Source organism: Dissoconium aciculare (assembly GCF_010015565.1).
Source record: "Dissoconium aciculare CBS 342.82 unplaced genomic scaffold K489scaffold_7, whole genome shotgun sequence".
Classification (NCBI taxonomy): domain Eukaryota; kingdom Fungi; phylum Ascomycota; class Dothideomycetes; order Mycosphaerellales; family Dissoconiaceae; genus Dissoconium; species Dissoconium aciculare.
In genome coordinates this window covers 618,288-644,268 of record NW_022984957.1, presented here as the reverse complement: position 1 = coordinate 644,268, position 25,981 = coordinate 618,288, and the positions used below count along the sequence as shown (strand labels likewise).

Here is a 25,981-nt window from a genome sequence, read left to right as displayed (position 1 = left end):
AGTGCACACCAGGCGAGAAATGTAGAGGCGCGTGTTTCGGATTCGTATATCAGGCCTCCGCCAGCTCCTCACTTCATACCTTTCATCTATCCTTGCTCTCCTCCCTCCCCTCTCTTCCCGGTCTGTGAGCTCACATCGCTCTGATCGCCATGGATTCTCCATCATTGCCCGAAAAGGGCGGAATCACCGTCCATGAAACCAACGAGGAATTCACAAACCCTCGTAGTCGCATCACATATGCCACCGACGTACGAGGACGCCGAGGCAGTCGTGGCGATGCGGAGAGAGGCCACACTCTTTCACACCAGCGCTCGCGTTCGCGGGATTCCTCCATGTCAATACGAACGACAACTCGATCGTTCATCGATCCGGCTATCGCCCTGCCACCGGCGTTCAGAACCGTCTCATTTGGTATCGATGATAACCGCCGCAGTCTGGCCATCGATCGTCCCTTGAAGGAGCAACTTGACAAGAAGAAACGGAAACAGAAGAAAGAGCGCAAGACGCCCGCAAAAGCTGCTGAGATCGAATTCGGAAAAACCGACTACCACACTGCGCCCATCGATGAGCTCATGACCCGGTTTTCGACATCTCGATCCGACGGTCTGTCCAACAATGCTTTTCAGCAGAAGTTGAAGACCGTCGGCCGAAACGTTCCCTCTGCCCCTCCGTCGCAATGGTTCAAGAAGACGCTCGGCTATCTCTTCGGTGGCTTTGGTGCCATTCTGTTTATCTCATCGATCCTCGTATTTATTGCCTGGCGACCATTGGGAGACCCCAATCCCCAGATTGCCAACCTCGCTTTGGCTATCGTCCTCGCCCTCGTCTGGGTCATCCAGGCGGCGTTCTCCTTCTGGCAAGATTTCTCCAGCTCTCGAGTCATGGCATCCATCACCAAGATGCTTCCCGATGAGTGTATCGTCTTACGCGATGGGCAGCAGGTCAAGGTCGACGGTCGGGACATTGTGCCCGGAGATATCTTGCGCATTACAATTGGAAACAAACTCCCAGCCGACGTTCGATTCTTCGAGGTCTCGTCCGACGTCCGATTCGATCGATCCATCCTGACCGGAGAGGCAGCCCCACTTCTCGGCTCCGTCGAATCCACCGACGACAATTATTTGGAGACCGCTTGTATTGGTTTGGCAGGAACACACTGTGTTTCTGGAAGCGCCTGGGGTCTCATTCTCGACACCGGTGACCGCACCGTTTTCGGCCGGATTGCTAAACTCACCAGCACGCCCAAGACGGGAATGACACCACTTCAGAAGGAAATCCTCTATTTCGTCGCGCTTATCGTGTGCTTGATGCTTACCATGGTGGTCTTGGTTATCGCCGTATGGGCTGGTTGGCTTCGAAAAGATCACCCAGATTATATCAGTGTGGCGAACCTCATCGTCAGCTGCGTCAGCATCGCTGTCGCCTTCATTCCCGAGGGTCTGCCGATCGCCGTCACCGCCAGTCTAACCATCACAGCCAACATCATGCGCAAGAACAAGGTTCTGTGTAAGAGTTTGAAGACTGTAGAGACGCTCGGTGCCGTCAACGTCATCTGCTCCGACAAAACCGGCACTTTGACACGCAACCAGATGAACGTCACCGATTTCCTCGTCGGCAAACAGGCAAAGCTCGCAAAGGACGCTCCGGAACTATTGTCGAGCAGCGAAGCACTCAGACAGCTGAACACGTCATGCGCTGTCTGTAACGAGGCTGACTTCGACGCTGCAACATCCGAGCTCCCGATCGCGGACCGCAGGGTCAACGGCGACGCCACAGATTCCGCCATCCTCCGCTTCGCCGAATCGATGAATGTGGTACGTGATACGCGCAGTGCCTGGCGCTCAATCTTTAAGATCGCTTTCAACAGCAAGAACAAGTTTGCCATCAATGTTGCCTCCTCGGAAGCTTCATCGGCGCCTCTGCTTCTGATCAAGGGTGCCCCCGATATCCTTCTGCCTCGTTGCCGTTCCTACCTGGCTGCCGATGGTTCCGTCGTGCCGATGACCGACGCAGACCGAGTCGTGATGGAAAACCAGAAGAACTTCTGGTCGTCTCAAGGAAAGCGTGTCATCCTTCTGGCACAAAAGACTGTGGAGAACTCCCTCTTCGACCCGACGGAGCAACCTCGAGAGTATGAACGTGACATCATGGCCCGTGCCAGTGAGGACTTGATCCTGACTGGCCTCGTCGGCATCGTCGACCCGCCTCGCGCTGAAATTCCCGAAGTGGTCAGCACCCTTCGTGGAGCTGGCATCCGCTTCTTCATGGTCACTGGTGACTTCAAGCTAACCGCTCAGGCTATTGCAGCCGAATGCGGCATCATCACGAATACTCCCGACAACATCGACGACGTGTCCGCGTTGATGCTCGAAGATGGATCATTAGAAGGCCTGACTGACAAGAAGGGCGGCTCCGCATCGAACAGCTCTTCCGAGAAGGTCGCCCGTGTGCGCTCGATCGTCTTGTCTGGTGTCGATCTCGAGACACTCGACGAGAACATGTGGGATCGTCTGGCCCGTTATGACGAGATCGTCTTCGCCCGTACCACACCTGAGCACAAGTTGAAAATTGTCAAGGAGTTCCAGAGCCGCGAGATGACCGTCGCCATGACTGGTGATGGTGTCAACGATGCACCTTCGCTCAAGGAAGCTGACATCGGTATTGCCATGGGATCGGGAAGCGACATCGCCATCGAAGCCGCGGACATGGTCCTGCTCGACTCTTTCGCCGCCATCGTCGAGGCTGTCCGCTACGGTCGTGTTGTATTTGACAACCTCAAGAAGACCATCTGCTACCTGCTTCCCGCCGGTACCTTCTCTGAGTTCTGGCCAGTCTTCACCAACATCATGTTCGGTCTCCCCCAAATCCTCAGCAGTTTCCTGATGATCATCATTTGCTGCTTCACCGATTGCGCCGCAGCCACTGCCTTGGCATACGAAGAGCCCGAGGCCGACGTCCTGACCCGTCCACCTCGAAACCCGAAGAAGGACCGCTTGGTCGACTGGAAACTGTTGCTACAGGCTTATGGTGTACTCGGCTCCATCGAATGCCTATGCTCCTTCGCCATGGCATACTGGTACGCTCAGCGTCAAGGCCTATACTTTTCGGATCTCTCGTTCGGCTTCGGCGCCGTGCCCGCCAACATTGAATCACAGGACCGGTACAACCAAATTCTCAACACTGCCAGCTCGATTTACTTCGTGAATTTGGTCGTCATGTAAGTCTCCTCAGACCAGGGTCTCAAAGTCTTAATTTGTATCACTTGCTAACGCATGTTTCCTCTGTACAGGCAATGGTTCAATCTCTTCGCCGTGCGCACCCGTCGTCTCTCTGTCCTGCAACATCGCCTCAACTACCTCCTCATCCCAGCCATCATCTTCTCCCTCGTCGTTGCGCTGATCTTCGTCTACCCCAAAGCGCTCAACGATGCCCTCGCAACCACGCCCGTACCGGTGGAGCACTGGTTCCTGCCCATGGGCTTCGGCGTGGGAATCTTGCTGATGGACGAGGGCCGGAAGTACCTGGTGCGGAACTACCCCCAGGGTTTCCTCGCGAAGATCGCGTGGTAAAACCGCCGGAGGGGAACTTTTGCTTTGTTCGTGGAAGGCGCCCGAGGCTGCCGCGAGCTTTTTGTTAGTTTATGATACTACATACCCGGGTGAACACCGGATTCACAGGACATGACATTGGATTTGGCTGGCGTTTACTGCCGCAACCAGCGGCACGAGGGTGAGGCGTTTACGCGATATGGGAAATAGAAAAATAGAATGAGGCAGCTATGGGATTGTGAACAGGACCACATGTGCAGAAACGAATTGCATTTACCCTTTGTCATGTGTGGCATGAATTATCTGTGCGATGTGACAATGGCGATGACGTCTATGTATGCACTTTCAGATCGTCGGCTCATGTTGTGCCAGCACGTCTTCGAGCACCGAGTTCAACTTGCCCAATTTCAAGCGCAGAGATTGCTGCAGCACTCTCTCGAGTTCGCTCCTCCACGTGCCAGAATCACCGCTCTTGTCAAGCTCACTGATCCATGAGATCAGTGTGGCCCGAATCTCCGAAGGGCGAACGGGAGATATGCCGGCCGCACTCAATCGAAGTAAGATCTCCGCGCCATAAATGACCGACAGGCCGAGAGTGAAAGTCTCCGCTTTGGCCACCAGTGCCGTGCCATCTCTTCGCAATGACGGTATCCCCTGCTCTGCCCATGCGCCCAGCCCTTTGGCCAGGGTTTGGTCCACTGCTTCGGGCCATGATAGCTTCATCACCACTTGCGACCAAACGGCAATCTCCCGGGCATCGTCGATGTAGAGATTCTGTTTTTCTTCTACAAAGAGCGCCTGGTCGGTCTGAGAATGACGAGTGATTTGTTCGGTGACCGGCTCTAAATTCACAAAGACTCTCGTGAAGGCCTCTCGGAAGAAGTCCTGCGATCGGGCCCAGCGGCGGATCAAAAAGCTGAGAAGTCTTTGTGATGCGGTGATAGGTTCGAGATCAGACACGTTCTGTGTTTGAGTGTCGGTCGTGAGCAGTATTTGGACGGCTGTGCGAGAAGCTGCAATCCGGACATCTTCGTCGTCGTCATTCAGCAGGTCGTAGATTGCAAGGCACAAATGGCGGAAATGTGTATCCAAGCTAGGCTCAGAGCTCAAGAGGATCCATCCGCGACCTACTCGTTGCAGAGCAAGCGCTGCTGCTTGTCGTGAATGGACCCCATTCCCGGCAACAGCATGATTGCAGTCATCGGCCCAGAGTCGGACACTGTGCAGAGTATGACCACTGCTATCAACAGTGGTATTGCTGGGCACGAGATTTAAGCGAATGGTCCGTAGTTCAAGCTCTTGATCGGCAAAACGCTGAGTTGGCAGCACATTCTGTGATGATAAACCGCTGATGAGGGCCAGTGCATCTGGTGACGTTTCGCAAAGGTAAGGATGTAGGAGCACTTCCTGAGCGGCACATTTTAAATTGTTGGTTGATGATCCGCCGAGAATCTGGCCGCAAATTTGGACAATGTACTCAGCGTTCTTTACGTCAGGACTGCTGAGAAATTCCTTGACTGCCTCTAGGAAGTATGCCACAGCATCTTGATCATGTTTGGTGAGCTCTGTGACGGCGTTGCAAAGTTGAGAGACATTGACAGCCGTATAGCATACTTGCACGGCTGCGAAGCGTGCCAAAGCCTGTCTCACACCTGCAGCAGACGCCGCTTTAAGCGGCTCGGATGCAAGTTCCTTCGCAATGTCGATGAACTTGACTACATTCGTGTGAACAGGCAAAGCCGTTGTCGTGATATCTTGATGCAGTACGATTGAAACTCTCAGTAATTCTCTCAACAAGTCAATGGATGCTGCCTGGATCGAGCCACAAGTCGCTGTTTTGTACGAACGAGAGGCCAGTTCATAGAGGTAGTCAAGATCGTTGCGCACGAATTTCGGTATCGAAGGGATCGTTGTACCAGGATTTGATGAATCCTTTCGAAGTGCTAGGCTTAATTGCGCCATGATATATCGTGCTGCAATCAGCCTGCCGTGAAAAGCGTTGTGTGAGCTTGTGCCCGTCTCGATCAAGACGACTGACTCCCAAGCCGCCTCAGACAAGTCAACGAGAGAAGCATACGTCCTTGCAGCCTTGTCCCGAACATGCCATCGAGGGCTCGCGGTCAATGCGACAACATCATCTTTGATCTGATTACGAGCATCTTCCGGTATGCGCGATTGTTGCACGAGCTGCAAACTGGGAAACACCCCTTCATATCTCGATGAGCCTTGATCGATACCCTCGGCTGAATCGTGAAGGATTCCCATCAGGACAGCAAGCACCTCAGGCTGTTCCGCTAGAAAAATTTGTTTCGCGAGCTCAGTCGATTCGTCGAGATGGGCTTCACTCGTCCCGAGCAGGCGGTCGATCACAGCACGGAAGAGCATCAGTCCGCAATTCCTGATCGCCCATACACTCGACTGTAAAGCTGTTGCAGCCAGTCGCATTGTGGGAGAGATGTGCCTTTCAGAGTGCTCGCCGAGTCGAGTATTTTTCATGATGTCTTTGATGCAATTCATAGCATGCACTTGGGCAAGACTCCCCTCCTCATCTGCCGCTGCAATGACTGGAGCCTTCGCGATGGTCTGCAAATCCGTAAACGCTCGGTGAACAAAGCTTCTCGAGGTATCTGCAATCAATATGCCGCACAGGAGTGAAGGAAGACCTGCTGATCTCCGAGTATTGATAGTAATGTTGTTACGGAGCATTCCGAGAATATCCCCATACCATTTCTCCAGTAATGAGATCCCGTTCGACGAATTTATGGCACTGCATCTGGTGCAGATCGATGCCCATGTCTGCGCTACAGTCGAGAAGGCTCCTCTGTGTCGAAGCTCGGCCAATTGCGTGAAGCATAGTTGTGCCATGCGCTCTAACAACATGTTATCTTGCACAAGAGATATGAGCGTCCCCATGAGTAGACTGGCTTCTTTGAGAGCACGCCAACAATAGCTCAGCGTCTGCTTACTTGAATCTATGCTTTCTTCAAAGTCTTCAGGCAAGTAGCCCTCGGGGGCATCGTTGCACAAGATTGGCTTCACCACTTCCCAAACCTGACTCATGGGGTCTTGGACCTGGACGCAAAATTCAGTCATCTCGGATGCCGAGCTTTGTACCAGAACATATCGCAGACTTGTGAGGATTCCATGAAGAGGATATCTTGCCACGGCCTGCGCAAGGTCTTGTCGAGCAGATAATAGCATCTCATTCAGCTGTCTGATCAAAGATTGGAGCACAGCTTGCGCCGGTGCAGTGTCCGAAACCTGGTCGGAAAATCGGCTTCTGCCACAGCGTGCTTTGAGACCGTAAAGGTGCGCGACTCCATCCGCATGATCTGCACGCCCCGTGAGAAGCATTGTTGTCTCAGCTCGACTAAGGACACTTTCGACCTCCTGTCGGAAATCTTGGGATGGGTTGTCGGCTTGCATGGCACAGTAGAGACCTAAGATCGAAGAGGCAGTCTGACGTACATCTTCAAAGGGATCCAACAGAAGATCGATCAACCTCCGTCGCAAATCTTTGGAGAATATTGTCATCGAGAATGGCCATTTGGTTTCCCCAAGTGCGCTTTTGGACAAAAGGCCCAAAGGCAGTCCTGTGTCTACGCCCGATCTCGCTAGAATCGAAAGACATTTCAATGCTGAGATATGCCGCTGATAGCTTGCGGTTGGCCTGAGATCCCGAGTCAAGAACACACTAAACCACCGAACAAACTCGCGATGTGATTGCAAGACTTCGTTTGGCGAGACTTTCATGTTAGGAGCAAGCACCTTTGGCGAAGCTTGGCGTGATAGCGCCGCCGTAATCGCTCGAATACGGTCGATGAGCTTCTGAAACATGCTGAAGACGACGCTGCGAAAGTCCGCATCGGGATCGGCGAAAAAATTGCCGATATGACGTTTTATGAGACCCAAAGCCATCAATGAGAATGGTCTTGTGGCTGTGTGAGATGCAATGAGGCATGTAAGGCCGGTTATTCGCGCATTTCGAGAGCTCCGCACAAGTAGTCTGCCCATAATGTCCACAGGAATGGAAAAGGTAGTTTGAGTCTGGATTACTTGATCGTGCTCTGTCTCACATAAGAAACCTATCTCCTTACCGGCTTGCAAAGCCGCATAAAGCAGATCATGTTCGTCCTTGCGGTCCATCGATGCAGACTTACTCTCAGCAAGCCGAATGTCATTCCAAAGGCTTCGCAGCCCATGGCTCTCCAGAAACAAAACGAAGTCAGAGAATCTGCGCTTGAACAACACTGGTAAGATATGTGCTTTGAGGTCATCGGTCTTGACAGTGCCGCATATCAATGCGTCATTCAATGGCCCGCTCCAAAGAACTTCAGTGGGGTTTGGATTGGGTTCATCATCGACAGACTCGTATTTGTCCACCAGAGTTGAGGCAAGTTGCGCGACCGTTGCTCCAAAATCACCATCACTCAGCCATTGGAACAGCTCTCGTAGAAACTGTTGAAAAAGTACCCTATTATTGGTGGCCCGACCTGCTTCAGGTTGTTCGCTATACATGTTTAGTAGCTCTTGTATGCCGACGACTTCTCTGCTGAGTAGACTGCCGAGAAGTTGTGCGCAGGACTTTGCCTTTTGAGATTCTCCATGTGTTGTGAGGCCGCTCAGAAGTGGTCTTAGGATGGCCTGCTTGCGAATGTCGAGCTTGTCACCCCGAGACTTCCGTAAAGCATTGGTCAAGGTCGTGAGAAGCTGCTTCATAGATTTTGGCCTGGCACTTGGCGCTCGGTTGAGATATATTACAGTAGCACGATCCCAGGCATCATCCCATATGATTTCTTGAACGATTACTGGAGCGTGAGCCTCTAGGGACTGATCGATCACGCAACATAATGTATTCCATGCTGCGACTCGATGCGAAGGGCTAAGCCCAGCAGAGTCGCTGGTAAGGAGAACAGAATCAAGGAGAATTTTGAATGCTCTACCTACCTATCAGTGACGGTGTTGTGTTGGCCGGCCGGCGGCCTGCTCAATTGAATCTCTTACATGATTTCTTCATTATCGAGGGCCTGATTTTCCTGTGAGCAAGGAATGTATTGACGAATAGACCGGGATATCCGCCGGAGCTGATCCTCTTCTAGCAATGCACCTGCGCTGCTTCGGTCCATGACTTCAATTCCGAACTACTCAAAGTTCTCGTGACTATGAATTGTCAAGTCCTTGTATCAAGGATCGCTGAAGCCTGAGCGAGATGTGCAGAGTGCGTCCTCAACCAGGGCAAAATTAGTGTTCCCGTGGGCCATGCAATTCATTAGGGTTGTGAGGATGCGAGTTCACGCTGTGATATAGTCATCCGGAGTTGCTCCGACTAAGCCGGATGAACAACTCCTGGTTTCCGTTTCAGATTCCAAAAAAGTTCAGTATTCACTACATCAGCGTCATCAACATTCGAACTTCCATCAACTCCTCTCCACCGCGATTCACCATGGGCATTTGGGACGTCGTTACCGGTCGAAAGGCTTCTCAGAGCACTTCGGCATCATCAGAACTTGTGCAAGATGATGCGCCAACCACTACATTCGCGCCATCAACGATCCAGGCCGAGGACGTCTCATCATTCATCAGCTCGCCCGGCGCTTTCGATATCGCATCACTCCATCCGCTTGCAGGTCTCAATCAGGAAACGCTTGACTACATCACATTAGACGATTCCGCCCTCTCAGAAATTCCCGGCAGCCGATCACTATTGCCTTCGCGAGGATGGTCGGATGATTTGTGTTACGGTACAGGTGCGACATATCTCACCGCACTCACCATCGGAGGTGCTTGGGGTCTTGCTGAAGGTCTAAATCGGTTACCATCGACTGCGCCGCCAAAGCTACGCTTGAACTCCGCCCTGAACGCCATCACGCGAAGAGGACCTTTCCTGGGCAACTCTGCTGGTGTTGTTGCGATGTTGTACAACGGAATCAACAGCACGATCGGCTACGCTAGGGGGAAGCACGACTCCATCAACAGCATTGCAGCGGGAACAATTAGCGGCATGATCTTCAAGAGCACACGAGGTCTACGACCAATGATGATATCGGGCGGCATTGTTGGATCGGTAGCAGCAGCATGGGCAGTGAGTATATCTAAGTTGATACACGATAGGCAGTATGGGAGGCTCATTGATAAAATAGATGACAAAAAAGATCTTGGTTGAAGGTTGATCTGAACAACCTTGCCTTCTCGAACAAATCAGGCGCAAATCGGCACAACCATCTTGCCTGCACGCAGCGGAACGACAGAATCCTGTCCACTCATATATACTGTTCCGCATTGTACCAACGGCGTTGCATACTTTCAACATCGAACTCATTTCCTTGTGCACCAACGCGCAACAAGGGACTCCGAAGTTTTGTCGAAAGCGGCCCACAATTCTCCTCTTCTTATTGTATTATTCCGACAATTTACGAGCGTTCCTCGAACCCAACTAGAATCTTTCGGCATTCTAATCGCATTCTGTATTCTGATTAAAAGCCGTTCGAAGATTTTGATTCTCTGAAAATAGATAAATGGGAGGCGACGCCGGCATGTAGTGGATATCCAGGGCTCTGAGGAGAGAATCAAGCATACTGGTATTCCATGTTCCAAAATTTTGACAAACTTCTCACAACGGATCTTAAGGTGCAATTGCCCTGCCCGTAGGTGCAAGATATTCCTCAGGACTGTTCGGCGAAGCAGAGGTAGCCTTGGCGAAGGACGTGGCTCCACTTCACTCTCTCCTTTGTTACGGCGTGTCCACCAAAGATATGGGGCTTTTCATGATAAATTTCCTGACCTCGGGGGCCACAAAGGGTTGACTAAGGAAGCTTTGAGCATATCCGACAACAATGCGCGACGTCGCTGCTGTAGTGAGAGACAACATCGGTGTTGGGAAGAGCTGACGGTTCCCTCGAGCATCCGAGACTTTTCTCCTGTACTGAAGTTCGATCTTTGTGAATAGACACAGATATCGAACATGTTGGCCCAAAAGCAGAATGGAGCAAGCTGAGGTCGGCCGCTCGCATGCGCGATGTTTGACTTCGACGAGTGTTCGGGAACGTGCAAAGTACTAGCCAGCTGCTTCTGTGAGCTCAATATCCGTCCTAGGTCGTGCCTTATTGAGACCTTCAAGCAGGACACATGCTTTGCAAATGGCTTGCGAAGACAAGTAGCCGCAGCGCTCACATTGACCGAGCTTTTGTCTCATGGGAAGGCTTTGTCGACCTGTCCCTCTTCCTGAGTCTTTTACTTGGTCCGACTGCAATGGATTAGATGCCATCTTTTTACTCGGGTTCTGAATGGGCGCATCGTCTTTTCGTGCAACTACGCCAGACCCAGTGATCTCAGTCTCAGTTCCCTGTTCTTCGGCAAATTCATCTCGACGTAGCTTTTGCTCCATCGCGGCCATTTCGCCGCCGCTAGATTTGCCGTTCGCAGTACCACATCCACCGGCCACTTCGTCTTCAGCTCCCTTCGCTGCGAGATCCTGGTCGGCGCCACATACTTTACCATTGCTGTTATTTGCGTTTGGGACCAATTTGGCCATATCCTTGCCAGAGCGAACGACATCCAGAATGCTTTCTGGCCGAATGCGCTCAAGGCTTTTGATGAGTGTTCTGGCTGAACCCCGGAACGCCTCTGGACTGTATATGCACTCGGTACTAAAGTAATCCAGTTTCTTATGGTGCGCATAGAGGACAATCTCCTTTTCATATGCGAACATCAAGGGTTTAGAGCGCTTGATGTTGGTGAATGTAACGGCCTTGTTCTCTTCGTCTCGTTTGCCATGACTCTGATCACTCATGGTCGCGGACGGAGTGCTAGTCACAATGCTTGTTGCACGACTCAGTCGTGGTAGATCGCCTCGAAGCAAGTTCATTAAAACAGTTTCAGCAACATCATCTGCATTATGACCGGTCACGACGTGGCCGACTCCAAGCATAGCGGCACCGCGATCCAGAGCTTGCCGTCTGAAGACTCCGCAGTATGTGCAATTGCCCTTCTTTCCCACTTGTGCAACGACTTGATCCATCGACCAGCCGTACAATTCCTGATAGCTGACAATTTTCAGTGGAAGCCCGAGCTCAGCACTATTCCTCTTGACAGCTTCCAGACTATGATCTCGGTAGCCCTGGATGCCTTCATCTATAGACAGCAAGACCAGGTCGAGATTCCACGCGTGCCGTTCATTCAATGTCTTCAGGACTGAAGCTAGGACAGTGCTGTCCTTGCCGCCAGAGGCGCCGATCGCCACTCTCTCTCCGGGCTGGAAAAGTTCGGATGCCTCCACTGTCTCGGCAACCTCATCTTCAAATAGCTTGATGAAACAAGGCGCACATATTTTAGCGTGATTCTTGGGACGAAGGATCTGAGCGCGAGCTACTGAGCATATCTGGCATGTAGAGGGCGGCATTTTGTGTGTATGTGCAGCTGGGGCCAGATTTTTTTGCTGACCAGAAGAACCAGCGCCAGGATGGCGTTCTTGTATGAATCTACGCCTCGTCGAAGGCAATTGACCGCATGCACTGCAGCAACGGGCGCGGTCTGATATGGACTCTACCTAGATATGCAAACCGGGGCAGATAATGCAGTCGCTGGCCACTGATCGAGAGAGAGATTATTGTTGAATCGTGAAATGTCTGTGGATCAACGATTACAGATTTCGAACCCTAAGCAATATGACGCAAGTCTGTTTTCGTGTAAATAAACACTGGAATATTTACAAAATGCAGAAATACGGAGGATTACCTTGCCAGTTGGTACGTTCTATTGGTGAGTCATGAGTAGACGATACCAATGCCTTACCTAGGCACTCGCAATATACCTAGGTGTGTGAGAATAGTTCAGGCCTTCGAAAATCGCAGCTGTCGCAATGCTCTCTTCATGTATCGAGTGAAGGCTAAATGGAACCAGCATCGTCAAATAAAAATACTCGAAGCGCAGTACACTCACGTGCAGATCAATGGATCGTTGTAGAGAGGTCAGATGCCCGGCGGGAGCAAGATGACACCCGTGACCCCGCTATTGCTGTGTATCCAGGTCGTAGTCTGGACGCTTAGGCAGCCCCGGAGATCCTCGTCATGTTTACACCCGCCCGTGGGCATTTCTCAACGACGACAGCGACTTGCGTCTGCACAATCAATTGCACCGGTTCCGGAACGCTTTGAACGAGAAGCACAAGATTTCACCAGTCACGTCGAACCTTGCAACCTCCGGTAACACTCGGCAGCCATGAACAGATTATTCGGCGCAAAGAACACGGCTCCTAAGCCAACTCTGAACGGCGCGATATCTAATGTGAGTTGCGAGAAGACAATGAGCGGAAGAAGTGCGATCCCTGACAGTAAGATAGGTCGAAACTCGTATGGAGACGATCGATGTCAAGATCTTCAAACTCACCTCCGAGCTGCAAACTTATCAGCAACGGTTGAGCAATATGCGCGATGGACCGGGGAAGAATGCGATCAAACAAAAGGCCATCAAAGTGCTGCAACAACGCAAGATGTATGAGTCTCAAAAGGATCAGCTCCAACAGCAAAGCTGGAATATGGAGCAAGCTGGAATGATGCAGGACAACCTGAAGAACACAATGGCCACGGTGGATGCAATGAAGACGACACAAAAGGAGCTACGGAAGCAATACGGCAAAATCAACATCGATAAAATAGAGCGTTTGCAGGACGAGATGGCGGAGCTTATGGACATGGGAAACGACATCCAGGAGAGCATCAGCAGGAGCTATGACGTCCCGGAAGACGTCGACGAGGCAGAACTCGATGCCGAGCTTGAGGCGCTGGGAGAGGAGGTTGGCGCGGATATGAGTTACGAGGGTAGCATGCCAAGTTACCTGTCAGAGACTGCAGCACCTCCGACCTTTGTGGATGAAGCGCCCGAGCCTAGCAAGCAAAAGCAAGCAGCACAGTGAACATCACTCGGACCTCTCAGCCACCATGACCATCACTGAACGATGAGCCCCTCAGCCAATGACTGGGTTACGCTTGGTTCACTGTTCGCACACGATTTGCGAATATGTCTTATGCCTAACGCACTTGGTGTCGACTTGAGCCACCGACCTGTGGAGCATTTGGCTGGACCTCGTATGTCTGTTGGAATTCCTGCTCCTCTGCCACAACGAAGATCTCTATTTGAGCGATGGGAATTTCGACAACGCTCCAGCTTGACTCATAGGTCACGCAATGCGGCCAGGTCAACTGAGCGCAGATGGAATTGGTACTTGGTAGAACAAACCAGGAAGCTGAGGATCAGATTCGGCCAGCGATGTCATTCATCAGAAACCAGACATTCGAGCGCTGATCGGTCTCTGCTTCAGCCAAGGGCTAATTCGCCGCAGAACAGGCGACGCGGGTCTTAAGCACTGTTCGTCAGTCTACGATGTCATGCAAGTATGTCTTCGATGCAATTGTCTTCGATCATGAAGATCGGGCTCATTCGTTCACGGAAGCAGGTACTGCAATATATCTCACAGTCATGCACGATCAAAGGCAGCAGACGTCATATCGGTAATACTATACCAAGCTCATCGCCGCGGGTCTGCTCACGCTCCTGCGAAATGCTCCATGCATTGACGAGGCCTATCGAGGTACAATTCTAGACCGCATATGCTTGCACTGGCGTCTGGATCGTCCAGCATTGGCTTGTTTCACGTGGGGAATGATTCCTGGACTTGCTGAGTGGGTGAAACATCGTGGGTGGGAGATCTGCGAGAAGCGGGATTTGTTTTCCTCCGAGCACGCGTTCAGGTCTTCGCGATGTGGATCAAATATAGACGTCGGGTCTTGAGAATTTTCTAGAGCATGCCACTCTCAGTCAGTGGCAATGAATCTGTGCCATGAGTGAACTTCTCGTTGCGGTTGCCCACAGTTGTCTGGATTGTGTGTTTCAAGCCGTGTTAGCAGAGATCTGCGTACGAGCTTCGGGCGCCTCGTAAGATTGAAGTGTCTCATAAATAGACATCGCTGGTGCCCGGTTAAACCTCCACATCGAGTCTTTACATGTCGAACAAAGAACCTGGATTACATGTACGACCGTTGAAGCGTCAACACTTCACAACAGATGTAAATAGAAACAGCGCTTAGAGGCGGGCCGAACGGGCCAGCGCCGAGAAGAACGAAGGGTCAGCGCGCGGTTAGGCATTGGCCGTTGAGGGCCGGGCGGCTCGCTGAGGCCCGCCCGGAGCGTTCCCTTCACTACTGAGGATCACCTGGGCAATTATCTGTGGATGCCCAGGTGAACAGTATTGCGCGGAAAGAAGTGCCTGTTCATCATCAAGCATATTCTGGAGCGTAAAACTGTCTCCCATATTAGACGATTCTTGCCTGTAGACTTTGAGCATATGCAGACAGATGATCATGGATGAGGATTATTCGAATGTCTAGGCGCTTCTTCATAGCCCCCAAGGTGACCGGAAAGCACGTCACACCCAACCTGCGTGACCAACGCACCTCGGGGCCAGAATCTTGGGCGAACTCCGACAGGCGAAATTTGTGGCACGACAAGTCCTCGCTCTCTGACAACCAATCGATTCCGAGCTATGACCCATTGACCTGGGATGCAACAAAGCATGGACGGAGTGTCATCGTCGCACTGTAATTGTCTTGTCAGGGAAACGCCTGAATGTGCCGAACGACTTAAGTGGGGCTTGTGGCAGTAGTGTTCGACTGTGATACTGCTCGGTATGAGTGGAACCATCATATGCTTGCGTTACCGCGCGGATCACAAAGATACAAGTCAGGAGCAAAGCGGACCAAATGTTTGTCCAGCAGTGAGTCTCCTTTCTACGGGTAGTGCAAAGCAAATAGTCATGTTGCATTGTGGACTGTTTTGCGTCACATTAACAAATAAATCTCGAGGGCCAAATAGGCTCTACTTGTACCGGGGTCGACTGCGTGCAATCTTCAGGAGTCGGCGATGTCCTAGTCGCCCGTTGTTTGGCCTGCAGGGCGACGCCGATTGGGCATGGCAGGGAGATTTCAGCAGCTTGGCTGTGGCGGTGCGCCACTGCTGTCGTAAGTAAGTGTGGCAGTCGATCTTTTGTCTCACGGCTCGATGCTTCGTCGTGAGTGCTGAAGATCGGCATCTATTCCCACCACCATTCGAGCGTAGAACGCTAGTCGACTGGATTTTGTAGCAGATACATTAAGAAAATGCATTCTGACCCTTGCACGTGCACCGTCGCTCATATTGTGGAGCACGACATCCTTGAGTGTGCACTATGTACACCAACAGCTTGCCGCCATGATAGCAACCATAGTGGAAAGGGTATCCACAAGGTAAGCATTTTGCTAACCGGCGAAAGCGGCGCATAGGCTTAATGGTGGGAATGCACTGGTGCGTAGAACGTGCACAGTGAACAGTGCGGGAAGAATACGCACATGCTGCGCACGCGCTTCGGAGGTGCCCGTAGTACATCGCGTATGTAGTACTGTAGTATTGTGGATACTGCGATCGTGACTACTAGGCATTCAGCATGACGAACAAAGCGCCTGGCCCCAACGGCCGGCTGCCGTCTTGTGTCAGCATCTAGGCATCATGAGGGCGCCTCTAATGCAAAGCGCGCCCGATAGGTCCCTGAACAGAATGAGATGGCGTCGCAGATGGGAGAATTGTGTTGGTCCGAGTAGTCCAACATGAGATGTCCCGTCATGGCGTGTTCCATGTGGAGCAGGAAAGGAACGTAGATACGCGTACGGGGGAGGGATGCACTGTAAGTATGTCGGGATGGACATACTGTATCTACCACAGGGCTCACGAGTGGATGTGAAATGTCCATGATCATCCATCGTTCATACAAACAAGGGGGCAAGCAAAAGTATGAAACGCATGTAGATGAGCGTGGCTGCCCAGACGCCGGACAGGATTGGTGGAGCAGACGAGTTGGTATGATGAGTGGTGATAGCAGGAGGAATGCATGAGGACCAGTAGATGAAACACCACCACAGCACTCACGTTCGCCTGCAACCTTGGAACCTTGGAAACCCTGGAGTGACGGGATCAGAGCTGGGAGAGCGCCCTGCTAACGCTGCCGGATCCTCACGCGGGGTCCTAGCGCCGAGATGCTCGAGACCAATCACAAAGCCTGCAGGCGACCGCCCCGGCGCAAAAGCAGACAGTCGGACAGTCAGACGCAAAGACCCCCCGAAAGCTTCCCTGCAAGACAAGAGCGTAACGACCACACCGCAGGCATCGTGAGTCCACACACGCGCCAGTGCAGTTTCACCTCACCTGCCTGGCGGTGCCACCGTGATGCACAGGGCGGGTGCAGAAATGATAAAACTCACCCACCCTCCTGCGCCAGGACAGATTCACGACGGTTTTACGACACGCACGCCTCTCTCTTCCCTCTCTCGTTTCATTGTGTTTGTTCGCACGACAACGACCTGATCTGCTGGACTGATCAGACCTCCTTCTCACCACCTGCCTCACCACGAAACCACTCTGAATTGGAACATATTACCAGCCTCTTCAACCTTCGCCATAATCTTCCCCGTCCCTTGGTTCTTTTTTTTCGGACCATCAGGAAATCATCATCACCAAACCGATCGTTTTCGTGCATCCACGGTCCATCATCCCCCGCAGCCACCTATCGTACGCGGACTTCCTGCAACGTCACGACTTCGCCTCGAATCCAGATCGCCTCCCTTGTACCATTGTTTGTGGTGCGACCTGCGTTTCTAGCCTGCACGCATCCGACCTCGTCGTCTCCGGTACCTTTTACTTGTACTCTTCCGCTGGCCGGAAAGTGACCGAATTAATTCAAGCCCCGTGTGCTGTCAACCACCGGCCGGAAACATCAGTTGCTTCCGCACAACCCACGCCGTTTCGTTTGGACCACACAATCGATCTTGTCCCTGGACATCATTTTCTTTGCCTATTACCACATTCAGCCTCTCTAATAATCCCCTGATCTCTCAAGACTTGCCTGGTTGCAGCTTGATTGTCAACTTAATCCTTGCCTAATTGTCCCGCTGCTATTGTCCTATTGTCCAAGACCAGCTTCACAATTACCACGCTACCAACAATCGACCTTTTAGTTACGACTACAATAGGCTCCGATCTTCTGTGAAGAACATAAACCAACCTGATCATCCAACTTACAACAACTCTTGGATAACTCAATCACTTACTTCGCCATGGCTGCTTCTATTCCCACCGCTGCTCAGAATGCGGCCGCTCTCGACCACTTCATCTACCTGCCCGTCTCACAGGACATGATTGCATACCTTGCCCACAAGGCATCTCAAGTCATCCGCTGCGAGGGTCAATCAGCTGCCAGCAAGCGACTTCCTCCTACGCCCCCGACAACACCGCCACAGCACTCATCCGAAGCGCAGATCCCCACACTGGAACAATTCATCACCAACCTGGTCGATCGTTCTCACGTGCAGGTCCCGACGCTGATGACTTCGCTGGTATTCCTTGGCCGACTTCAACAGCGACTGCCTCCAGTTGCCAAGGGTATGAAGTGCACTGGTCACCGCATCTTCCTGGCTTCCCTGATCCTGGCTGCCAAGAACTTGAACGACTCTTCACCCAAGAACAAGCACTGGGCTCGTTACACGACCGTCGCCGGCTTCGACAACTTCGGCTTCAGCTTGACTGAGGTGAACCTCATGGAAAAGCAACTTCTCGGCCTGCTTGAATGGGACCTAAGGGTAACTGAGGAGGATCTCTACCACCACTTCGAGCCTTTCCTTGCCCCCATCCGCAGCTGGCAAGCGCACCAGGCAGAGAAGCAGCGACTTCGCGAGGAGATGGCTGCTCTCGAGCAGCAAAAGCTGGCACTGGCCGCTGAGCAGCAGCGACGTGCTGCCGCTGAAGCAGCCAAATACCACGAGTCACCTCGTTCCTACGCGGGCTCATACAGCTCTCACCACGCTGCCTACTATGCCTCATCATCGCGTGGTTCGTCGCGCGCACCCTCGCGCACTCCATCACTATCGCCTCCCACTCGCAGCATCTCATCTGCCTCTGACGCATCTGCCACCTCGTACGACTCACCTCGTTCGCCAGCCAGCTTCACGTCTGTCGCAGGTGGACCCATGTACGAGGAGCCAGCGGTATACATCCAACGGTCAGACACTCAAAGCTCGGCTGCACTATCACAGATCCACAAGCCGCTACCGGCGCTGCACTATGCGCACGACCTCTCACTCGAGCAGCCAGCCAAGAAGCAGAAGTCGAATAACATCTTCAGCCGCTTCCTTCCCACCATGAGCCGGCCTCAACATCCCGCCGGTTCTATCCACGGCTACTAGAGGGTGGTGTCGATCCATGTTTCTGTTTCATCTCGGTCTGGGTCCGGAGTTTATTATTGTGGTGGCAATTGCATTGGTCCACGTACGCGTGGCATTTGAGTCTTACGATCTGAAACGAGTCTCATTCCTCTCATTATTGTGCGCAGACGAATACTTTGATGCGTTACGAGGTGGCGCTGGCACGTCCTTCATCGACATCGCCGGGGTGGCAGGAACCCCCCCGGCCGATGCACACGAGGCTACTCGACGTGGAATGTTCGTCATATACATGGTCTGCATTTCTCTGGGCTGTCACGATGGAAGCATTAGGGACGCGAGGGCGTCCTGATTGGGTTTCGGGCAGATGTCGAATCATTCAATAATACTTGGAATGGTTGTGCTTCGGTTGCTTGCTAGTGTTAATTGGGTGGGATTGTTCATAGACAAACAAAAGCAAAGGCGATAAACCCGCCATGTTGTCCTGCCACTTCTGTCACTTTTCGTGTGCTGAATGGTCCCTGTCTGCCTCATGTGTTCGTTGCGCTTTGCTGTAAAAGACAATCTCTGTATACGATGGTCACCTGCGCCGGCACGTTGCTGCGTTGTTGCGTGTCGCGCGCGTAGGGCGAAAATCCCCCAACGGCTGTTCCCGGCCTGCAGGTCTGGCGAGGCTGGCATATACTTCGACCGTGGTACTGTCCACGCTGTCCCACTGCCCTCTCGCCGACAGACTTTTGACAGTCTCATCAAGCACCCAAGAAGTTCCGTCCTTCCGCATGGATTCATGCATGCATACACTGCCTGTCCCATGCATAGGCGTCTCGCCCGTCAATCTGGATGGGTTGGTCCGACGCATCCGTGAAGAGAGCTAGACCGACTATACCTTTTTTTTTTGGAGCGTTGGAATCATGACTCGTCTCGAAACTGAACTCGCACACCCCTTGCAGGAATTACATATCATATCGCACTTGATCATAGACTTCACGCCAGCGCCGCCTCATGACCTCTTGCCTCGCGCGGAGGATCCGTAGCCAATATTCCGTGCGGCCGAGTGTGGTGGACCTGCACCATCTCGCGCCGCCAAGGTTGCTTCTTGACACGAGAGCCACAGCAACTGTCCAACGACCATACCAAGACTGAATGTCAAAAGATCGATTATGATCGGTATCCAGGTCACATTGCCCTTCGTTTAGATTGCTCAAATGATCTCCAGCCATGGTAAGGGGACCCATCAATCAATTTGTATTTCCGTGGTCGGTCGTGCAGCATGACAGCTGCAGCAAATTTCATCGAACCAAACTCGTCGCTCCACCACTCACGAGGCTCCAGGGCTGTTTGGATCGTGGCGGGTGCCAATTGCATGACTTGATGTAATTGTCACAGCCATACCCAGATTACAAATTTCGCTCATCACAACTTCGGCTTCACAGAACCGTGCCGCCGGTAGATGGCACATGTCACAGACATGATGACAGATTCCCGACTTGTGGGGCTTCCAGCTTCCACTCACGCCCCGACCGAGTGAGGTTTGTGTTGGATACAATTTTGCACCCCTATTGTGTTTGTAATTCGAATTGCAATTACGTGTGATATAGTCTATATTGGGGATGTGGAAGGACTTTGCTCGGGGCCATAGCAGCTTGTGCGGAGACAATCACCAACTGACAATCCCCTTCTGTCTATCAAATCCGCCTCGGAGTTGCCGCTCCGGCTTGACGACCTTGCCTTGCAGAACAGTATACCTGATGATGTTCTCACAATCCTCCGGCCGCACGCGTGCCAACCATATGCACTGTGCCGCTTCGGCAGTAGGCGCCGTCGATGACTTCGTGGAGCCAACAGGCGTAGCATCAGTCGACGCCACAGGACTCTTGTCTGCCCGCCGGTATACCATCATGTTGGCACTGTATTTGTGACCGCCGACATGTGAGATGAAATATATTCCCACTCCGCCAGGCCGTTCATCGTGGAGGTCGCGGTAGAGTCCTAGCGGTCGCAGGTGACGCTCAAATTCACGTCGTAGCAGTGGCGCGGATTGCCCACACCGAGCATCACGGGTTGCTTGTGAGCACAACAAGATGAGGTATTTGTGTGGGCAATTGCGGAACGATAAACCGGCAGGAAGCGTCTCTGGGGTTTCACTGTTGCCGATCGGCGGAACATCCGAAACAGGCGTTGTGTTTGTCGGCGCGTTGTTTAAGATGGATTTCAAAAACTCCGGGACATGTTTCGGAGTGACGTTGTCCACGAAGGTGAGGGATGGGAGAAGGAGGACAGTGGTGGGACGGTCGTGTCCATACGGTCCATCGTGGTTGCCAGGCACATCCTGCACCGGTATGTTGCTTGCACTGAGCATCAACCGTCCGCCGCTCACAGCACCGATGTGTTTGCCCACAGCTTCCATGACACTTCCTCGCTCGTCCTCAACATCCCGCACCCAGTCTGTCTTGCCCGTCGCCACGATCAAATGACGGCTCCAGCCCTTGATTTCGCCATACAAGGCGTCATGTTCCTCGACATCGAATTTGCGCGGGTACTGGATCGTACATGTCTGACAGTCGTGTAAGCAATCTTCCCCGTCGACTTCGGCAGTGGTAGGTGTGAAGAGAGCGTTCAGGCCTTTGGCGGTGACGAAGCCATCACTGCGAGCCTCGACAGCATTGGGCTCGATTGGCTTGGAAAGGCCGAGACTTCGGAATAGAGATCCCATTTTTGCGCGTGCAAGTCCCATGGTGAACGGCGAGCTGGAACAAAGTTCACATGCGTTATCGATAGATCTGATAGCGTGAATCCGAGACCCTGATTTGGCAGCACGCCGGAGGCGTTTTGGCTACAATGGGGAACGACTGTAGTATCTAGGCAGCTGAAGGAACAAATTGTATGGTGAAGGCAACTTGAGACGATGGGAAAAGCTCTAGAGCGCTCCTCTCCCACACCGTGCGGAAATGCAATTGTGATATTAAATAATGTTCATCTCTACGATGCTACGTTAAGGTGACGCGTAAGATGTGTCAGCGTCTGTTTTATCGGCCGAGGATTCCCTGCTGCCTTCGGAGCGGAGTTAGCATTTTCCAGCGGCATCTTGGTGCGCCTTCTCCGATAACGCAGGCCAGGTGCTGTAAAACTCCGCTTGTTTCGTCAGCCCGTGGGCATTCGCCGAGCTGAGAGTTGACATCGGAATACGACCTTCTCTCGCCGCATAGGCATGCTGCAAATTGGCCTGCATGTTCGTGCTTTGCATACAACTACATCGCTCCTATCTAGTGTTTCGCAAGAGTGAATGCCAGATCAAGCTGCCCGAGTGTCAGCGTGAAATGATCTCGAGTCTTCGTCAACAATCTTGTTCCGTCTTCACCAGCTGCGAAGGCAACATCATATTTCATGACTAGCTGGGTTATCAGAGTGCGAAGCTCCATACGAGCAACTGGTACATATTAGCATGTCATCTGATATCAGTCCTACGGCTTCGCACTCACGATTGGCACCAATGCAGTTGTAAGGCCCTTTGGAGAATGGAGCAAAAGCATCAGCATGCTTTATCATGCCAGGCTTCGAGTACCAGCGTTCTGGAACAAAGGAGGATGCTTCAGCGTAAATCGACTCGTCTGGAAGAATGGTTAGAATAGCGCTGCATCCGACTTGTCGACTGCCTCTTACCTCTGCCCATGGGATACTGTGGTATAACGAAGTGCACGTTGCCAGGCACATATACATCGCCAATTTGCAAGCCCTCATTTGCCGTCTTACGGCTCACACCAGAAGGCACTGGTGGGTGAAGGCGTAAAGTCTCGTTAATGACAGCATTGAGATGTTTCGCGTGCTGAATATCCTTGTCGCTCCATCCATCAGTGACCAGCGGCTTCAATTCTGCGCGGAGCTTCTCCGTCTGAGAAGGATCCAATGCGAGGTGGTAGAACAAGTAAGTCAAAGTGGCAGCCGAAGTATCGCTACCGGCCACTATTATCAATCTCGCATCGCCAACAAGGTAGGGATCTTGTCCCGGGTGCTCGTGGCCTTCATATGCCTTCAGAATCCAACCCGTGATGTCCCGGTTCCCGTCTTTGTCTCCGCGAGCAACTCTCCATTCCGTCTGATCTGTACAGAATTGAATGAATTTATGATACCCCGCTGTCAGGAACGGGATGTCTACGGCCACTCTAAATGCCCACATTGGCGGTTGAAGTGCTCCGGTTGCCATGGCGTCTGTCAAAAGCTTCAATGCCCAGTGTCTTTCGCCAGAGTCCAGCATGCTGAAGTCCTTTCCAAAAGCAAGACGACCCATGACATCGAAGCTATACAGATTGAACCATTTCGTGACATTTACTGGACCACCCTGGAACTCGTCTATTCTTTTCAAAAGCTTCGCATTGAAATCCTGCATGATGCCTTCGTAGTCTCGCAGGGCTTTGTCGCTGAAGGCTGGTGCCCAATATCGACGCCGGCGGTCATGGACAGCTTTATCACGCACTGTGTGCATGCTGTGATGCGGCGCGCCTGCGTCGTACCACTCGCTTTTCGTGACTGTGGCATTCGGTCCATAGGCCAATGGTATAGCGTCCGGGTCCACGATGGACAAATCGTTGGGCCCCAAACGTACGTATTGGCCATATTTGGCGTGCAATTCAGTAAGAGTGTAGTAAGCGTCTATGTTACGAAGTAGATACGACATGTAGAATTTGGAGATTCTGGCCATCCATGGACCTGGAAACTTGTTCAACGGATTGAAGAAAGCTCGCCAGATGAAACAGCTTCCGAGCACACCCAGAAGCCAACTTCCGGCCACCATGGCGACATTGAATGAGGCATTGCAGATAGTGGAATTGCCAAAGTAGACGAGCGCAGCCGTAGAGGCGAGGTTCACTACGACAAACGCTTTCAGGTATAGTGGTGCAAGAAGATGATGTTCACCCTTGTGAAAATAGAGGAAGAAGCTGATCAAACCTGCCGTTGTAGCCAACACAATGCTATACGGGAGAGAGTTCCAGTCGCTCATCTTGCAAATATGAATCGAGTATGATGACTGGTGTCTTCACATTGGGTATTTTGCTCCAAGAGCGTCAAGCTTGAACCACGGAGATCTGCTGATCAGCTCCAGAGGCCCTACTTGTACTTCACACCGTGATCAGCACAGCGCTTATGCGCCTCGTGAAGCTCACTCTCAAGAATGACTCGCTGATTTTGACATGCAGGCAGATGTCGTCAGCTTTGGCCAAGATGGAAGTGCGGGCAGGAGTCTGGGAGCGACATGCTCTGCGCACGCGGCACGATAGATCGCCGCATCATGGTTGACTGAGAGGCGCCTTTTACCCGAATCACAGGCCACGCATTTGTCACCGAACACACTACCTCCTGCCATCCATGGATCCTTACTTACCTTGGTAGACGCCTGTGTAGCAATATCATATACGCGACGGGCCGTGTGGAGACTGAACTTCGCGTCACACGCACGCACGTCCGTCGAATTCCAGACGCGAGCAACAGCGGAGACCGCACTCCAAGCATTCTGCCTAAACCTTGATCATTCCAAGGTTAGCAAGCACTTCGTCAGACCTCATAAGCCGCGCAGTGTGCGATGAGAGCGAAGCATTCCATGTTCCAACGTCTGCATGCTTGATGGGGGTCCTTCAGTCATTACTCGTTGCTTCAAAGTACAGGCGTAGCAACCACACCTCAAGCCAGATTTCATCCTGCCTACTCTTGGTGAAAATGCAGAACTATTGCGGCAAGTATATAAATGCGTGAACACTAAGGTGACGGTAGCTTGAGCGACCCCAATCTACACGGATATCACATCACGTGGACTGTGGGCGAGACCTTCGACTGTCTCAAGCGATGACCTGTCCGGACATGCGGCAGTCTCAAATCGTCTTTCTAGCCGGAGCTCCCGATCAACACAGGCTTGACTGGCAGAATCCACGACTGCTTACTGAATTTGGAGGCCGTTCGCGCGAATACTTGAATCTCGACGATCGCAGAGTCAGCGAAGCCGCTTTTCCTGCATCAAACCCAATCCCGAAATGGCGCACGATCACTGTCGGAGGCGGCAACCTGACACTCATCACTGACCGGAGAGAATTATCCAGCAAGGATGCTATCGAGTTTTTGTCCTTTGATGACGATATGGAACGGTCGGACTTTCTCGACCATACTCTGGCTTCTGTCCAGCGTTCGGGCGAAGATGAGGGGGGACGAGACAGGCAGGTCGATGATTATGGACATGACGATCAAATATCCTTCCCGCATGCCAGCTCCACCGACATCTCCTTCGAGACCGCATCAAGCAGCGTGGCTGAATCCGTGAGTGTGCCCGTGATCATATTTCCCGATGTGATTCAGGATCTCCAAAAGATCCCCAGTGCTCGCCATCTACTCGCCATCCAACCTCAAACGGTGACAGCACATCTATTGGTCGGTGTGATAACAGTCGAGATGAGGATCGTCCAGTTGCGGAAACGTCCAGTTCAGATGGAGTTGGTGGAGCTTCTAGTCGGCGACGACACAGCAGCTCCGTTCAAAATCACATTCTGGCTACAGCCGACCAACGACGTTGGTAGCGGTGCAGGACACAAAATAGTTCCCGACGCTCGGAGTGCTCAAAGAGCCATACTGGCTGCCATACGATCAGGCAACATCATACTCATCACTAATGTCGCACTGAGCGTGTTCAAGAACGTAGCCTATGGCCAGAGCTTGACTCGCCGCCCTGTGGGCTGCACCACGGATGTCATGAACATCTCGCGAAGTGGTATGACTTCAGCTTCGGCATCTGTTCAGGCAAAGTTCGAGCGCGTGCGCAGGTGGGTTACACATTTTGTGAATGTTCCAAGTACGATGACAGATCCGGTGGACAAGCGCAACGTGCTACCTGAATGGTCTCCAGTCGAGACCTCCAGAGTAAAGCGAAGGAGAAATGCGTCTGATGACGTTGGAAAAGACGCGTAATTAGGGGTAATGTCAATCGGAATTCGGTCGGTGATGCTCCCACGAGCAGTGAAATCTTCTCACCTTTGGATCTTGAACATAACTTCAACCACGAAAATGAAGATCATACAGCACTAGGGCCCACATAATTTGTCCTGAAAAACTAGCACACCGCTACAAACTTGGATATAAAGCAATCGAGGTACGCAAGACTCTACTCCCTTCCGGAGCATGTGCAGAAAGTGAATTTCCTCGCCGAAGTCAACGAGCAAG

The 25,981-nt window shown here is 52.2% G+C and overlaps 10 protein-coding genes across 10 annotated transcripts; 5 read left to right on the top strand and 5 right to left on the bottom strand.

The window, feature by feature from the left end:
• Positions 1-332: 332 nt before the first annotated feature.
• K489DRAFT_389088 (calcium ATPase) lies at positions 333-3,569 on the top strand (the record flags this gene model as incomplete). Its single annotated transcript, XM_033606473.1, has 2 exons — positions 333-3,217; positions 3,290-3,569. 2 exons carry the CDS (start codon positions 333-335, stop codon positions 3,567-3,569), a joined length of 3,165 nt encoding a protein of 1,054 aa, XP_033459168.1.
• Positions 3,558-8,758, bottom strand: K489DRAFT_233643 (uncharacterized protein). Its single transcript, XM_033599829.1, has 2 exons — positions 8,553-8,758; positions 3,558-8,487 (listed from the first exon to the last, which is right to left on the bottom strand). Exons 1-2 carry the CDS (start codon positions 8,672-8,674, stop codon positions 3,894-3,896), a joined length of 4,716 nt encoding a protein of 1,571 aa, XP_033459167.1. The 5' UTR covers positions 8,675-8,758; the 3' UTR covers positions 3,558-3,893.
• Positions 8,759-8,991: 233 nt separating this feature from the next.
• K489DRAFT_410480 (Tim17-domain-containing protein) lies at positions 8,992-9,718 on the top strand (the record flags this gene model as incomplete). The annotated part of the gene is made up of 2 exons (XM_033607712.1): positions 8,992-9,630; positions 9,689-9,718. The coding sequence occupies 2 exons, from the start codon at positions 8,992-8,994 to the stop codon at positions 9,716-9,718; spliced, it is 669 nt and encodes a 222-aa protein (XP_033459166.1).
• Positions 9,719-10,213: 495 nt separating this feature from the next.
• Positions 10,214-12,397, bottom strand: K489DRAFT_233630 (adenine nucleotide alpha hydrolases-like protein). Its single transcript, XM_033599828.1, has 2 exons — positions 12,282-12,397; positions 10,214-12,222 (listed from the first exon to the last, which is right to left on the bottom strand). Exon 2 carries the CDS (start codon positions 11,944-11,946, stop codon positions 10,603-10,605), a length of 1,344 nt encoding a protein of 447 aa, XP_033459165.1. The 5' UTR covers positions 11,947-12,222; positions 12,282-12,397; the 3' UTR covers positions 10,214-10,602.
• A 367-nt stretch (positions 12,398-12,764) lies between these two features.
• On the top strand, positions 12,765-13,458 carry K489DRAFT_320510 (uncharacterized protein; the record flags this gene model as incomplete). The annotated part of the gene is made up of 2 exons (XM_033601460.1): positions 12,765-12,830; positions 12,886-13,458. 2 exons carry the CDS (start codon positions 12,765-12,767, stop codon positions 13,456-13,458), a joined length of 639 nt encoding a protein of 212 aa, XP_033459164.1.
• Positions 13,459-17,683: 4,225 nt separating this feature from the next.
• On the top strand, positions 17,684-18,259 carry K489DRAFT_321184 (uncharacterized protein; the record flags this gene model as incomplete). The annotated part of the gene is made up of 1 exon (XM_033601523.1): positions 17,684-18,259. A coding segment is annotated over one exon (576 nt), but the record flags the coding sequence as incomplete, so codon positions are not given.
• Positions 18,260-18,963: 704 nt separating this feature from the next.
• Positions 18,964-19,778, bottom strand: K489DRAFT_233480 (uncharacterized protein). The gene has a single exon (XM_033599827.1). It carries the CDS (start codon positions 19,595-19,597, stop codon positions 19,160-19,162), a length of 438 nt encoding a protein of 145 aa, XP_033459162.1. The 5' UTR covers positions 19,598-19,778; the 3' UTR covers positions 18,964-19,159.
• A 549-nt stretch (positions 19,779-20,327) lies between these two features.
• Positions 20,328-21,756, bottom strand: K489DRAFT_380869 (uncharacterized protein). The gene has a single exon (XM_033604973.1). It carries the CDS (start codon positions 21,516-21,518, stop codon positions 20,442-20,444), a length of 1,077 nt encoding a protein of 358 aa, XP_033459161.1. The 5' UTR covers positions 21,519-21,756; the 3' UTR covers positions 20,328-20,441.
• On the bottom strand, positions 21,746-23,816 carry K489DRAFT_380867 (putative P450 monooxygenase). The gene is made up of 3 exons (XM_033604972.1): positions 22,445-23,816; positions 22,264-22,392; positions 21,746-22,211 (listed from the first exon to the last, which is right to left on the bottom strand). Exons 1-3 carry the CDS (start codon positions 23,778-23,780, stop codon positions 22,048-22,050), a joined length of 1,629 nt encoding a protein of 542 aa, XP_033459160.1. The 5' UTR covers positions 23,781-23,816; the 3' UTR covers positions 21,746-22,047.
• Positions 23,817-25,117: 1,301 nt separating this feature from the next.
• K489DRAFT_308615 (uncharacterized protein) lies at positions 25,118-25,603 on the top strand (the record flags this gene model as incomplete). The annotated part of the gene is made up of 1 exon (XM_033600619.1): positions 25,118-25,603. A coding segment is annotated over one exon (486 nt), but the record flags the coding sequence as incomplete, so codon positions are not given.
• Between the last annotated feature and the right edge of the window lie 378 nt (positions 25,604-25,981).